We start from the raw sequence: 14,781 nt of genomic DNA on the forward strand, positions 1-14,781 counted from the left end.
GCTGCAATTTCACTTTTCTGCCGTATCCACTTTCCCTCAGTCTGCCTTATCTTACCAAGTTGTGCTTCAGGATGACTGCATTCAGTCATACTTGCAGCTGTGGAGAGCCCTCACGGCACATTAAAGGGGAGGGTATAAATAAACAGGTAAATTGTGGGGCGCGCTTGCCACTCTCTATAAACAGAAAACGTCCATCACCATGGATACGGAAGATTGCCCCGCTCGTTCAGCTCTTGAGTTATATTATGGATTTTAAATGCGTAACATCCCTGAATCAATCTGCACATCATGTTCATTTTAATTGAATGATGCATGCATATGTGTGTGTGAGACAAATCAAATATATTAAGTTTTGGACGACGTGATATTCTGCGATTTATGCCTCAAGCCACCATAAAATGGAAGGAAAGGCTCATGTGCGTGAACAAAGTAACGTATGATGGAACGCTAACCCCACAGGCTACAAAATGAACATAATTAACCGTAGAGGAAATGTTTTTAGTTTGGTCTCAGTATGATGTTACGGGATATTTTTATTCTGAGACACTCTCACTCACAGCTGAGATCAAAGTTCAATGAATTTCAACTTTCATACACGCACATCAATGCAACGCATGACTCAGATAACAATGGAGAAGACATTTCTATAATAATGTGAATACAGCTCCAGAGTCCACCTCCGATCCAGAAAGCTAGTTTTCACATCTAAGAAATCAATGCATCCCACACAGATGTGCAAAAGGAGCAGAAATGGATGAGGAGAAGTTGTATTGGCCAGAATGTCTGTCCTTCTCGGCTCTGTTGGACCTTTACGTCATTTTTGTTTGTATTTAAGGCTGAACCGCACGTGCCTGAAGACGAGTGTTTCCACCTGTGCCTCCTTCTCGCTCCTCCCTCTCTTTCCCTTTCTTCTTCTCTTCCCTCCACAGTCACATGTTCTCAGTGAATAGAGTGTTGAGTGGGTTTCACCAGCTGGTGCCTTTGCCTGCCGCATAAATAGTGTTAAAACCAAATGGGTGTGTGTGTGTGTGTGTGTGTGTGTGTATGCACGTGTGTCTTTGCCAGATACTTGAGTGGAGTGTCAGTGTCACATCTGCCTTCTAACATTCCTGTGTGCCTTTGTGCTCATATGGCAGCCTGCACCGAGTGCTGCACCCATTCCAAATCTGTGGAAAATCATTATGTTGTCCCTCGCAACACACGGGCACACACAAACTATCTTTCATAAGATTTTTTTTCTGCATTACAGTCCCATTGAGTGCAAACTTTAGTATGCTGATCAAGGTTTGAATTGAGTTTAGAAGAAAAAAAAAACAGGCAGAGGAAAGAGGGAAGCAGGCGGGGTCAGGCAGTCAGGTAGATTTATCCTCCTATTGACCTGCCAAAAGAGGCCCACATTTCCAGGCTGCTTGATGATGTTTCTAACAGTGACTTCATGGTCAGGGCCTCCAGGGTCTCCGTCTTAATGATGTATCCAGTCAGTTGGACAGGCTGCAGATCTGGAGCTTCAGCACCAGGTCAACGGTGCAGCAAGTCTGTCTGCTACTTAACTCATCTCTCCTCTTGTCTGTTTGACCTCTCTGTCTGCCTACCGCTGTGTTCCTCCTTCCTTCCTGCCTCCCTCTCCGTCCATTTTTATGTGTTTTGATCACTGCTCTGACATTTTACGACTGGCACTATTTTTACCCCTCGCATGAATACAATTAAGAACCGCTGGCATTTGATTGAAGTCTCAATTAATACATCAGTGCCGAGCACAAAAGGTTCTGTCGGCTGATAATTGGTGCTAAAAGGGCCTGCAGTGTGAGGCGTTGTGTTCTTTGTTTGTGTTCTGTTGTTGGTATTAGTCGCTAATGGGCTGCAGCCTGTATTTGGCTCTGCTAGGTTCACACCCTGGACATCTTGGTGGCGGTGACTCAGACTCCTGGATAGAAAAAACGCACACATACACCCTCATACGTACTCTGAGAGCAGGCGGCTGAGTCTTGGCACAAATCCTGCGCTGTGTGTCACAGTGTTGAAAGCAACAACACAAGCAGATCTCTCTTTCTGGAGTGGCCACACCCGTCCTGCCACTTTGTCTAATCACCTCCTCATACCCCCTGTTGAAAATCTTCAGTTTCCTGCTTGGTAACAGTCAAATAATCCTGAGATGTGTAATTTTACCTCTGTTTCTTACCATTTCTTTGTCTGTCTGGTTAACTCAACTGATGGCGCCTCATTGTGTCAGATAAGCTTCTGTATATCCTCTGTAAACCTGTCATACACTGTATCTGCACAATCTGACATGCTCTGCTCACAGCATCAGAGCTGGAGGTAAAGGATGTTGGAGATGAATATGCAAAGCTTTTCCCCGAGGAAAACAGGGAGACACGCTGAATGACAGCTAGGATTCAGGGAGAAGGCAGAAATACATTAAGTCAGATTTATGGTCCTAAACATGAGAGAACATTACACATACATGGACAACAGTGATCTGACAAATTCAACATCTGGCATCAAGCATCAGCATCTGCGATGTTACTGTACATTGGTACACATCCAGCATCAATCCTTCCCAGCTTTTACTAGCTGTCCTGCTTTGTCACACAACTTTGCTCAGAGGCCAGAATTAGGAGCTGATCAGTGTTTTGTTTAGAAGATTGTATGTGAGCAATAACTACAAATACTTTTTGCAGAAACAAAAGCAGCGCTACAGCATGACAGTTTCAGGCTGTGAGGAGGAACTCAGGGACGCGCTGGACTTAGTTTTTGTTTGTTTCTTTTTAAAGCATTTCTGTTCCTTCAAAAATATCAGACATGATGTGAAAGGGTGCGATGGGCAGGGAAAGATTCCAGTTTTAGTCAGACTGGCTGACTCAAGATCAGTTGATTATTGCATGCCCAGAGAGTTGTTTATATTCTCCACTGAATCTTGAGCACTCACATGATCTGCACTCCGATCCCAGACTCCTGTCGGTTTATTTCTGTTTTTGTTTTTTTTTGTTTTTTTTTTAACTTTAAATCTACTTTAGCTTTTTGTGTTTTAATGTTTTTCTTCTTTAAATTTCCACATAAAAATGATGATGATTACTCTCTTTTTCTTCCACTCTATCATATCCTGAGAACAAAGCTGGCTTTAAACTTTCACCATCAGATCATACAACGCACATGTGCGTGTGCATGTACGTGTGGCAGGAGATGGTGTGTTGTCACAGCCACCATTGCAAGTCTGTAATCCTTCACGCTACACTGATCACTCAATCTGTCGCCTCAGTTCGTCTTCAGCTTTCACCTCTCAGTATGTGTATGTGTGAGTGTCTGTGTACGCGTGTGGTCTCTTTCTGAGGCTACAAAGACTCAAACTGTATTATTCATAGGCTTATGGAGACGAGCAGAGTGCATGAAAGTGTGTTTTTTTTGTGTGTGTGTGTGTATGTGAAAAGGGAAATAAGGAGCGTTGATCACAAGTTTGTTTGCTTCTTTACAGAAACCTGCGTGCAGGGTTAAAGCTGAAGCAAAGAGATGATGATTCATTGATTGCCTATAATCCTGTAATAATCATCATCCGCCTCAGATCATCTATAGAACTTGCTCACTTTTATGAGAACATTCTGTCTTTTCAAAACTTAATTTAGATGAATTAGTCTGGATATGAATGTCCTCAATATAGAATTTGTTGTTCTGTCATTTCGTCTTTGCTTGGAGGCATTTCTAATAGCTAAATCTGTTATTGGAGTTGAGCAATGCAGCATGGATTGCCTAATATTTCATAATATATTGTTAGAGTCAGACATACAGTCTACTGGCAGGATGATCAAGACATGGGCTGTAGGGAGCAGACAAGCTCACCTGACTGCTGCTCCACTCCACCAACATCAACCCGAATGTTTCTGTGCTGCACTGAGATCCACTGTGGGCACTTTTATCTGGTTCTCCACCGCGTGGCATTTGGCTCTTTCCTCAAACTTCCCTTGTTGTAACAACCAGGGCCAACAGATGTTACAGGACACTGAACTGAAATGTTACTGAGACCTACTGTAGGGCTGGGAGATCAATCATTCTGATCATTTTGATTTTGATTGGAATTGTATCCTGATCGTATCGTCATATTGTGTCACCAATTCACACATTTCTCAGCTTAGTTGGTCATTTGGTTCCAGTTAATGGTGCCAAATTGTAATAACCTCATTTTGTTTTGCTTGTTTTGTTTGATGTGATGTAGAATAGTAGAACTGCTACAACAACAACAACAACAACAACAACAACAATAATATAGTATTTGTCGCAATACTGATACTGATCATTCTCTTTGGATTCAGCACTATGACAACCCCTTTCAACTGGTCATATGATCCATTGATAATATGGAAACATTGATTACAGCCACACTAACATGTTACCAATGAAAACCTCTCATGTTCATTATTATGTGACTATCCCAAAGCTGTTGTTTTAGAAACATGGACAGCAATGTTTCCTGTGTGTCCGGGGTGTGTGCCCCCTTGAAAACCTGCTGAAAAATGAAAACAGGAGAGTTAATCCTGATCTGGATCATCAGAGATCCCTGAACCGAGAAGCCATTAGTCAAAGTTAATAATTAGTCAGTAATCCTCGTATGATCTTTAATACGGAGTCAGATAAAAGTCTTTCCCATCTGCTCTCCCACGTGTTCTTAAATCCCTTTGCTCATACTCCAACTATCAAGTCCCTCTGTGTGACTTGGTTATGTCAGGGCTGTTTACCGTGTCTGGCAGCGTCGCATCGACTCCTAAGCATCTACAGCAGCTCGCTGTCAAACACTCGGTCGTACTTTGACCCCTCTGTGCGACTTCTAAATGAGAACGAAAGCGCGTAGACTGTAGACGGAGAACAACAGCGTTTAGAGGTAGCATCTGCCTGACGTCTGATTGATTTTCTCTCTGACCTAAAGAACACACAGGTGCCTGTATGAAAGTGTGTGTGTGTGTGTGTGTGTGTGTGTGTGTGTGTGTGTGTGTGTGTGTGTGCCACTCAGACTACCAGAAAAATCCATGGAGTCTGGGGTTGCTGTGGTAACGGTAATCACTTTTAATTCAGCATCGGGGAGAAAGAGAGGGGATAAAGGTGGAGTGGCAGAGGTTTAGTGGGGTAATGTGGGAGTTGTGGAGGGCAATAAAATAAATAATAAAATGTGTCAACAGGGGAAACAAGGTGAGTGTGTTTCCTTGTCAAGTGACTCTGCGAGCGAGGACGAAGACTTTACATAAATACCTTTCTTCCTCAGCGCCACATGATTTAAAAGCTCCTCCTCTCTCCTCCTCTCTGCTGGCAGATACTAATCCGTTCATCAGCTGCTGGTGAGGGCTGGTATTTGTCCAGCAGCCTCTTTCTCCTGTCAAGCTTTATCTTTAAATTTTACCACACTAGAGACAGCAAGGAAAGAGATTAATTATGCATTCCCCCTTTTTGCCCCATCTCCACCTCCCTGTCTGTCTCTTCACTTTTCATTTTTGCTGCATCTCACCTCCTCATCTTCACCTCCTCTCCGTCCTTTTCCTCCCTTGTGTTATGAATGCCTTTAATGAGCAAGCGAAAGACAGACTGACAGACAGCAAAGGACGGTGTGTGATGCTAATTAATAGGTTTGGTTTGTTTCTCCTGTCACTTCACTCAACCTCCTGCTGCCTCAGACACACACAGACACACACACGCTCTCAGAAGCTGTTGTCTTTGCCACGAGTGCAAGAAAAATAGAAAAACCAACATCAACAACATGTGAGGAGTGTAAAGCTCGAGAAAAACCACCACCTGCCACTCAAGCAGCCTCCTCGTAGTATACTGCTCACACACACACACACACACACACACACACATACACTCTCGCATGTGCGCCACTCCGTAATTTTCCGCCACGCTCCGTTCCCAGCCAATGAGGGGCTGGAATGGGGCTTCTCAGAACGTGAGGGGGAGGGGTCAGACCGCTGCTGGCTGATTGACAGCCAGCGCCCTACAGGTGGAGAGAAGAGCGGAGAGACGGGGGAGGACGACAGAGAAGGGGGTGAGTGAGGAGGAGAAGAGAGGCAGCGGCAATCAGACTTCCATACACACACATACAGACACACACACACACACACACACACACACAGCTACACACACACACACATACTCACACAGTGCTCTGTTCCTCCCCTCCTACCTTGAGAGCCTGCTTCCCCCGGCAGACCAGCCGACAACCACCACATCTCTATCATCACCTCCACCTCCAGCACAGCTGCACCAAGATGAGCCAGTGCAGGAAAAGGTGCAAGAGGCAGCTCACCAAGGTGGCTCGCTATTTCTACCACTTTCTCATGGGAACGCTCACCCAAGGTAGGCACCCAAAACTTCCACTTCTGCGCCCTGGAGGTTTGCTGCTGGGTCCGCTCCTTTTCCTGAAGCCAGGTGGAGGAGGTCCTCAGTGGAGTTGTTATGTATTCAGAGGTGCTCAGACCTGGTTTCTGGTCTTTGCTGAGGGTTTCTGTCTGTGGTCCATCAGTTCAGTGTCCCGTCTCTGTGGCTCAGTTTGTTTTCTACCTGGATGATGGCAGAGCAGATGCTCTCCTGATTTGCAGAGATTTCTAAAGAAGTCATATTTTTTCAAAGAGTGTGAGTGGACTTGGAGGGTGTTCGTGTGTGTGTGTGTGTTTCCATGGTGTGCGCCTTGTGTGTGTATACAGTACGTATGAGTGCTCTGTTTCATCTCCAGACAGAGAGACCATAACAGGACATCAAACAGCCTAAAGATTCCAGTGTTTATTCCCTGCATAATGTATGTTAATATGTACTCTATATATGTACAGTATGCTTGCGGGCATATGTTTTTTTCTCACTTTGCTCAGTTCCTACAATAATAGAATCAGTGATCAGTATGCACACTGAGTGAAAGCTGTTGGGGCTGAATGAACTCACTCTTTCCCTCTTTCTCTCTGCCTTTGACTTCCCCCCTCTCCTCCCTCCACAGCACCATCCTTCTCTTCCTCCTGATCTTTCTCTAGCAGTCAAACAGATTGCCCTCTGGAAGCATGTGGCATTCCACCTCCATTGAGAATCTCTCAGTGGGGGAGAGACACACACAGCCTTTTATCCAGCCCTTCAGCCAGCTCCCAGTATGACATCAACCCACCCCATCCTCCTCTCTAGCTGTCTCTGAACAGTTACACACAACGTTATAAGCTAATCTGTGCGCTGAGATTAGACTAGTATGAGCTCCATCAAAATCTTTTCTCGGAACTTAGAAGGTCTTATTTCTTTTATGTCCTCTCGCTCTTTGTGCTACTGAGCTTAGTGTTGGCTGAATAAAGTGTCCTTTTCCAGAAACACCCTTTATAGTCGCCTATTGACAGCCTGCTGCTAAGCTTAACACCCGTTTTCCTCCTCTTTTTTTCCTGTGAGTGATATTGAGCAGCACACATTGCCTTGGGGATGACACAACAAAGTAGGGTGGTTCTATTGAATCCCAGCAGTTGATCCTAGAAGGTGGAGATAAAGCAGTGTTTAGATGACCTTGTCAATAGAGCAGTGTGTGAATGCTAATTTGACATCTGTACCGCTCATCTCCACCTTGGCTTTTCCCCTCACTATCTCTTCAGACATTGGTATCTGCAGAAATTTGTTTTCATGCTCTGAAAGAAGCAACTGGACATGCATGAAGAGGCTGTCAAACACAAACACACACACATGCACGTTACAACCCATGCATTGTGTTTTGATCAAACAGTAGTACTGGGTTTGTTACCTAATTCAGTCATTTGGATAAGAAACATTTGTGCCAATTAAAACTTTCCTCAGCTGTCACAGTGATGCTTTTGATGTTTTTAACATTTTTCTCTGAGGAAGCAAGTGTGTTAGAAATGACCACTTTGATACAGTAAAATGGCTTTAAAGGCTTTCAAACTCAATCGAACTTAAACAGTTTCAGCAGTGAAACACTGAAATACATTTTTCTAAAATACTGCAATGTATTAATTAAATAGTTTAATTTATGCATTGACTTTAATGGATGGTTGGTAATGCTCTATGTTTTTTTTTTTATTAGTTTCAATAAATCCCATGAAAAAGACAAAAGCAACAATGACTTAATCCTGTAATGTCTATGTATTCAAAACCTGACAGCGTATTTCTCTGGCCAAAGAGAAAACTCAAAACTGTCCAAAAACATAAAAACTAGACTGCACTGTTGCTCTGGGTGTTCCTTCCTTACAATGAATATGGGCACTGTGGTTTCTTTCGAGTCAGTCCTGCATACACCATCCTGCTGCTGTTGGAGTATGCAGGTTAATGCTCCACCAAATGCGTATTAATCCACCTCTGAAAATAGTTGCCAACAAATGCATGATTTGTTCCTGTTTGAGTAATGTTTGTCCACCTTTTAAAATACATTTTCAAGCCTTTTCAGAAAATTCAACTATTGGAAAGCATTGACAAACAGACTAACATCGGTGGTGTTGGTGTTTACATGGGATTTGGTGACAATTAAAAAAAATATGGAGTAACCCCTGCCTTATTAAAACAGTAGTACAGACCTACCTAATCAAACTTAGGATTGCAGTGTTTCATCAACCATAGATACCCATTTTAAACATATCAGCGATTGGCAAATGAACTAACTTTGGTTGTGCTAATTTGCTAATTTGCACCTATTAAAATGAATGAAAAGGTTGGAATAATTGCAGTAATTTATGTTCTGGACATCTGCAGGGTACACACACACACACGCACACACACACACACACACACACACACACCTATAAAGTCTGGTAGGGAAATGCAAACATTGCTACTTCATGGAGTTTGACATTTTGCTTGCTACTCACTGTTCATACAGCTAACAAGCTACAGTGTCTCAGAGCCCCTTCGGCAGATCCCATCCATGAAGTATTTATTAAAAACATTGCGTGTATGTGTGTGTGTTTGTGTCTGCACATCCACATCCTTAAGTTTACTCAGAATGGAGTTACCATGACTACTGGCTCCTGCGTGTCTGCTCCAATGGAGGAGAGAAAGAAAGAGAAAGATGTCTGCTTCACTGCGATGGGAGCCAGTGAGGGCTGAACTGTATAATGGCCGTGCTACGCAGGGATTTCATCAAGGCCATTCAGAGTTTGGTATTTGGGCATTGTGGCATTTTTGGCTGAGCTGAGGTGCTGAGGGACGTGCCATTTAAGTCAGCCATGGAAAGACAGAATTTACTCTGCCGTTAAACTGCGTAGGAACGTAACAGTCATTTAATCTATGCAAAAAAAAAGGATACATGACATTAAGAAAGCTCTGGGTTAATTGGTGTTTTTATTCCACCTCATTGGATAAAGTCAGCTGACTATGTTTGAGAGATTCTACCAGTTTTTTCTGGATTTATACCCCTGCTGAGCCTTGATGCCACACAGGGTGTTTGTGTCTATAATTAGCTCGATCAGTTCTAACTATAATCACAACCCCCTGCCTATCCCATCATAGACCTACACAATGGTTAGGAGCCGATTATGTCTGGTTGTAGCTTGTTGGTGTTTGTGTGCGTGTGCATTACTGATGACAGTCATTTGTAGTCACCCTCCTTCTTGTCCCTACTTTGCCCACTAATTAGTTTGTTTCATTAGCCTCTGTATGGGAAACAAGGCCATGCTCTGTGTGTGTGTGTGTGTGTGTGTGTGTGTGTGTGTGTGTGTGTGTGTGTGTGTGTGTGTGTGTGTGTGTGTGTGTGCATGTGCGTGCGTGCGAGCATCCTCTTCTCCTTCTCTGCCCTCGAGCTTTGTGTCAATTTACCTAATAGTGGGACTGGCTCTGTTTAAGGCAATTAAGATGTATTAAATACTGTTCAATTTGTTTGCTGGCCAACACACACAAACACAAACACATACATTAAGTATACCAGTTCACACAAACACACACACACACACACACACACACACACCAGCTGTACACACACTGTCTTCCCTTTCCACTTCACTCTGTTGCATGACACTATCTCAGGCTGTAGATGTTGTGGCTTTGGCTGCATGGCATCTCTGTGAGCCCTATTGATCTGTCCTTTAGCTGCGCTGTTATCTAGCATAAACAGTCCAAGCTGACAGGGCAGACCTCCTCCTCCTTTCTTTACCCTCTCCTGCAGTACCTCCTGTCCCCATCAGTGCCACATACTGTACCTCTGCTTTGTGTCCTTATAGCACCTCATACAATATGTAAAGGAGAGTAGAAAGCAGCCGTCAGTGAAGCCTGGTCTTCCACAGTTTTGTGACATGAGCATAAAAGGATGATAAAGATGTAATTTGTTCCGTTGTAGCAAATTCAACTAAGTGAATAGGAAACTTAGACAGATGACAATCAAAAGGCAACAAACTGTAAGTGATAACACCTGATCGGGTTTATCATGGGAGTGTAGCTTTAACTGTCGGCTAACCTTTTCACATCACAGAAGGAATATGTCCAATGGTTGTCCATGTTGTGCTCTTGTCCTGTGATCTCGTTTGTACTAATACCACATTATCCCTTAGCTTGAATTTGTGTCCAGAACATTGGACCCATGAAAGACTCACCTGAATGTGACCTGTGTTTGACAGGTTACACTACTCTATCCGCTTCGTTGGCGCTGCTGTAAACTGGATTTTCCCCTGGCGGGACTAATAAAGGAATATTGAAATTGAAATTGAATTTCAAACCGCCCAGTTTGTTCAAGTTGTCTGCCTTAAACATGTTTACAGGCGTACGTGGTATCGACCGCTGAATGCATTCTGGTTTTTATTCTTGCTCAAAAACAAATGAGCGTTAATGTCACAGTGACAAAGTGTGGTAAATTTTTTCCCAGTCAAATTAATGAGCAACACTTTGTGCCCTAACAACTTTACTGCACCCTAATTGTGCACAAACACGTTGTTTTGGCTTGTAAATTACTTTAGCTTGTAATAGATGTGTTAAATCAATATTTCATGTCTGAAGATTAATGTCTTGCTGTGTAATGAGCAGCAACACATGCTGGTCATAATATCATCTAATTAATATATGATATAATGATATCATTCTCTTCAGGTAAAACGGATCATGTATTCATTCTTTACTGAGACGAGCTCATGTGACTTATTGATTTTATGACATGCACTCTCCACCATTGCACCCATGTATTGTACGGCAGGAAACATATATGGCAACCAAGAAACAGTCACATTAATTTCCTTAGTCAGAGCAGGACTCATTTGTTAGAAGCTTTGACGCTTTCCTAAATGAAACTGGGTTTTAGTCTTCCTCCAGAGGCTCCGTACTTCCTAATTAATAACCTCTGATTACTTCCCCCATGTGCTGCTTCACCTCTCTGTTGCATGGACATGTGTGCTTCAACTCTAGCGAGGCTACATACACATGATTCTCTTTGCAGCACACTCGTGGCCGTGACCAAAGAGATTTTGTTATCAACCTTTCATCTATGAATAAAACATATTGGTCCAGAGCCTTGGCCCCAGCATAGAGATGCTGAGCTGTATGTGTATTTGTGTGTATGAGACAGTGCTGCCATTTCATTTTGGAACTTTATCATGAAAACCCTGTTATTTGCTCTGGAGTCCAGGTGTTTACAGTGCACTGACCAGCTTGATTGAGGAAACTGATGGTCAACATTTCAAACTTTAAACAGCTGTAACCGCTGCACTGTTAGCTCCCCTCTGATTAAACTCAGATCCTCTGATAAACTGATCTCCTTCGAGTTTAACAGCATCACCTCTGTACTCTGATTCGCGTCTCTGACAAATGCCATTACACACCCGTCCATCACTTTCCACCCAGTTTGACGAAAATTGGCATTAAACATCAATTTTATGCTTAATGAATAAAACATGGGCTGCCTGTGGTGGCAAATTCTGACAAGTGCTTGCAGGGGTTACGGCGGGTGCTGTGTGTGTTGCTGTGTTTGCGTGTGCGTGGAGAGTACTAAGCCATATCACAGTGTGTGGTAATGGTACTCACATTGCGATAGGAATTGTTCATTACCATAAGGATAACTTACTTCTAGCTAATGTCCCCTGCTTGTGCGCTTTATCAGGGGGTGAAGAGAAGACACTCTGTTGTCTCATATCAATGCACAGTAGGCAATATGAAAACCCAGCAGGAAGCAGTGCTGATGCCTAGGGTTTGGGTAGACATGGCATGCAGGGCAGGAGCAGAGAGATATATTCGGATTCATTTCCAAGATTTTGTTCCACTTCATTTGAGATTTTCCAAGTGTTTTGTCATTTGGTAATCTGTTGTGTGACACGACAGAAAAAAAAGGATCTTAAAAGTGAGGGTAGAAAGCAACAAAGTGAGAAGACAGGAGGGGAATAGATAGATAAAGAAAGAAAAAGGCCACATCCTATCACGTCTGAGCGCTCACATCCATTTTAAGAACACCCTCTCTTTGTCGCCAGACATGTGAAGATTCTCAGTGAAATTGTCTCGCTTGCACTGATTACTCGCCTCTGTGTCTGTCTGTCGTTGACACCTCGTGACTCGTGCATTCACAGTGGAGATAAAAAGGTGGGCCTAAAAATAAACTCCTCGTGGAAGTTCAAGGTCAAAGCCTGTGTGGGGAAAAAAAGTCCTTCTTTGAAGATCTATATTTAAAAATGTTTCCTACATGCTGCCAATTTTACGCACATGCGGTGGCATTCCAGATCAAGTTATAAAAGGAAAAGCGACAGTTGGTTTGTAGTTATTTGTGCGCTCTTTGTATGCTGAATAATCCCTCTGTGTGTCTGCTGTTTGCTTTCTTATCCGTTGCTTTCTCTGGCATCCATCCCACTGTTTTAGCCCTAATCTGCTCCATGCTGTTCACATTTCGCTACGTCTCAAGCTGATTGAGTCAGTGCTCCAGCTTGCTCTGCCTGACAGGTGCCGGGCTGTCTATATCACTGTGCTTTCTGCTTCTTATATCCACTTCCAACATGATTTAAAGCAGGCTACAGGCTTCTCACCTCTGACCGGCTTCCTCTCAAGAGGTACTGAGGCAAAGACAAGAAGCTAGAAATTGATTAAATTTCAGTTTTCGCCCAAAGCTAAGGCTGGTGTGAGCTGTATTTTAATTGGGTGGTACAGTGCATCAGGCTGTTCCTGTCATCCCTCATCCCTCTGAAGAAGAACACTATCATCTGGTGCCGAGTGGCCTGTTGATCCTCAGCTGCTTGTAGGTCAGTTTGCAGTTCCAGGGAGGAGTTCAGATGGAAGCCTTTTCTCTCCCACAGCCCAACACCCTTCAGCTCCACACTTTCTGTGTAGTAACAGCTTTTGCAGCATGTGTCCTCGCTCACAAGCCTGCTTCTTGACCCCCCCACCCCGCTCTTTCAACCTCTGCTCCCTTCACCTCCATCCACCCCTCCCTCACCTTTCTTCCCCTTACGCGAGAACTGTGAAACATCACCTTCATCCATCATGTGTATACACACACACACACCTCACATGTGCTAAAAATAAACCCCTATTAGTAGCAGTCTGAGTGTGGGGGTTGGAAGGGGTAAAACTAGGTGTGACTGGTGGAGAGAGAAATTCAATACAAGGTGCAGAGAAGAAGAGGAGAAACTAAAGGAAAAGCGTTATGATTTCGCTCAGTAGAAGCTCTTTTATAACAAAAAGGGACTGATGAGAATGAGACCTTGGCGCTCTCTAATGTGTGAATATGTGGCTCTGATATGTTACCTGATTTGGCATGACCTCACTCACAGGTTTCATCAGGACAGCTACAGTAGTCAGAAAACAGATTCACAATTTTGTCTTTCAAGCAAACACAATTCTCTATATTCTAGCTCCATGACTTTAATTTCAAATTCATGCATTAAAAGATTATTTGACTGATTTTAGCATACAGCATCCTGAATAAGTTGCTAAAACTGACACCAGCATTTAAAGAAGATTATACATTTTGCAACTAAAATTAGCTATGGAGGCAAAAATATGCAAGCTTTGTCATTCAAAGGAGGATGTGGCTGATTTCACAAATTGTCCTTCCAGTAGTCTAGCTGCGATCATTTATAAATGTTTACACTGTACTGTCGCTGTTTTAGCATTCGCTGTAGTAATTACAACTTGATAACGGACAGGCAAGCAAATAAACTTCTTGTTTACTGTTAAAAAAGTGGGTCTTTGTAGCAGCTACCAGGGAGGACATGCAGTGGAGCAGCAATCAGCTGCTTGGTTGCTGTGTCAGTGGCTGCAGGGCTGCACATGCTGTAGTGACGCTGTGACTGCTTTCATCTCTGTCCAGAATCCCAGTTTTACAGTCAGTCGGTATTCCCTCGGATCTCAGAGACACGTAATTGTGTGGTGAACTTGAGCCCTGTTTTTGTTTGTGTAGCAGAGTTTCCTCTTTCTTCTGGCACACTTACAAAAAAAAGAGGTCGAAATGTCTTGTTTGATTACATTTTTTCGGATGCTAGAGAGCAGACAATACATTTGAGCAGTTTTTCTACAGTTTAGGTCCGTTTTAGATTTTGTGAGAGGCAAAGGCAAAGATCAGTTTGTGGATTCAAAGCAACTTCATGCTATTTTTCAAGCAGACGTGAGGTGTTTATTTATCTTTGGTTTGTGTATGTGTGGAAAATGAATACAAAGACACTGGACATGACCTTTGACAGTTCATTAATCTTAGTCTGTCAACAACAGACTGTTAAATGTCTCTTCCTCTCTGTGTCTCTGTCCATGGTGCTGAAATACAGCGTCACTCACAAGGTACTCATTGCCCTCCATCTGTTCCTTCTAACCTTCAGCTTATCTGTCTTAATGGAAAGTTTCCATATATTAGACAGTTACATTGTGTCCTCCATAATCAAA

The 14,781-nt window shown here is 43.2% G+C and overlaps 1 protein-coding gene across 4 annotated transcripts in view; it reads left to right on the forward strand.

The window, feature by feature from the left end:
• LOC143328441 (A-type potassium channel modulatory protein KCNIP2-like) overlaps positions 1-14,781 on the forward strand; it is an 87,151-nt gene that overhangs the window by 37,660 nt on the left and 34,710 nt on the right. The window contains exon 1 of one of the 4 annotated variants that reach the window (XM_076743583.1): positions 5,260-6,330. The exons of the other annotated variants lie outside the window; for them this stretch is intronic. Coding sequence (XP_076599698.1) covers positions 6,243-6,330 — 88 coding nt within the window. The 5' untranslated portion in view covers positions 5,260-6,242. Of the gene's footprint in view, positions 1-5,259; positions 6,331-14,781 lie in introns of those variants that run through there. 4 annotated transcript variants of the gene reach the window in all.

Source organism: Chaetodon auriga, chromosome 11 (genome assembly GCF_051107435.1).
Source record: "Chaetodon auriga isolate fChaAug3 chromosome 11, fChaAug3.hap1, whole genome shotgun sequence".
NCBI lineage: Eukaryota > Metazoa > Chordata > Actinopteri > Chaetodontiformes > Chaetodontidae > Chaetodon > Chaetodon auriga.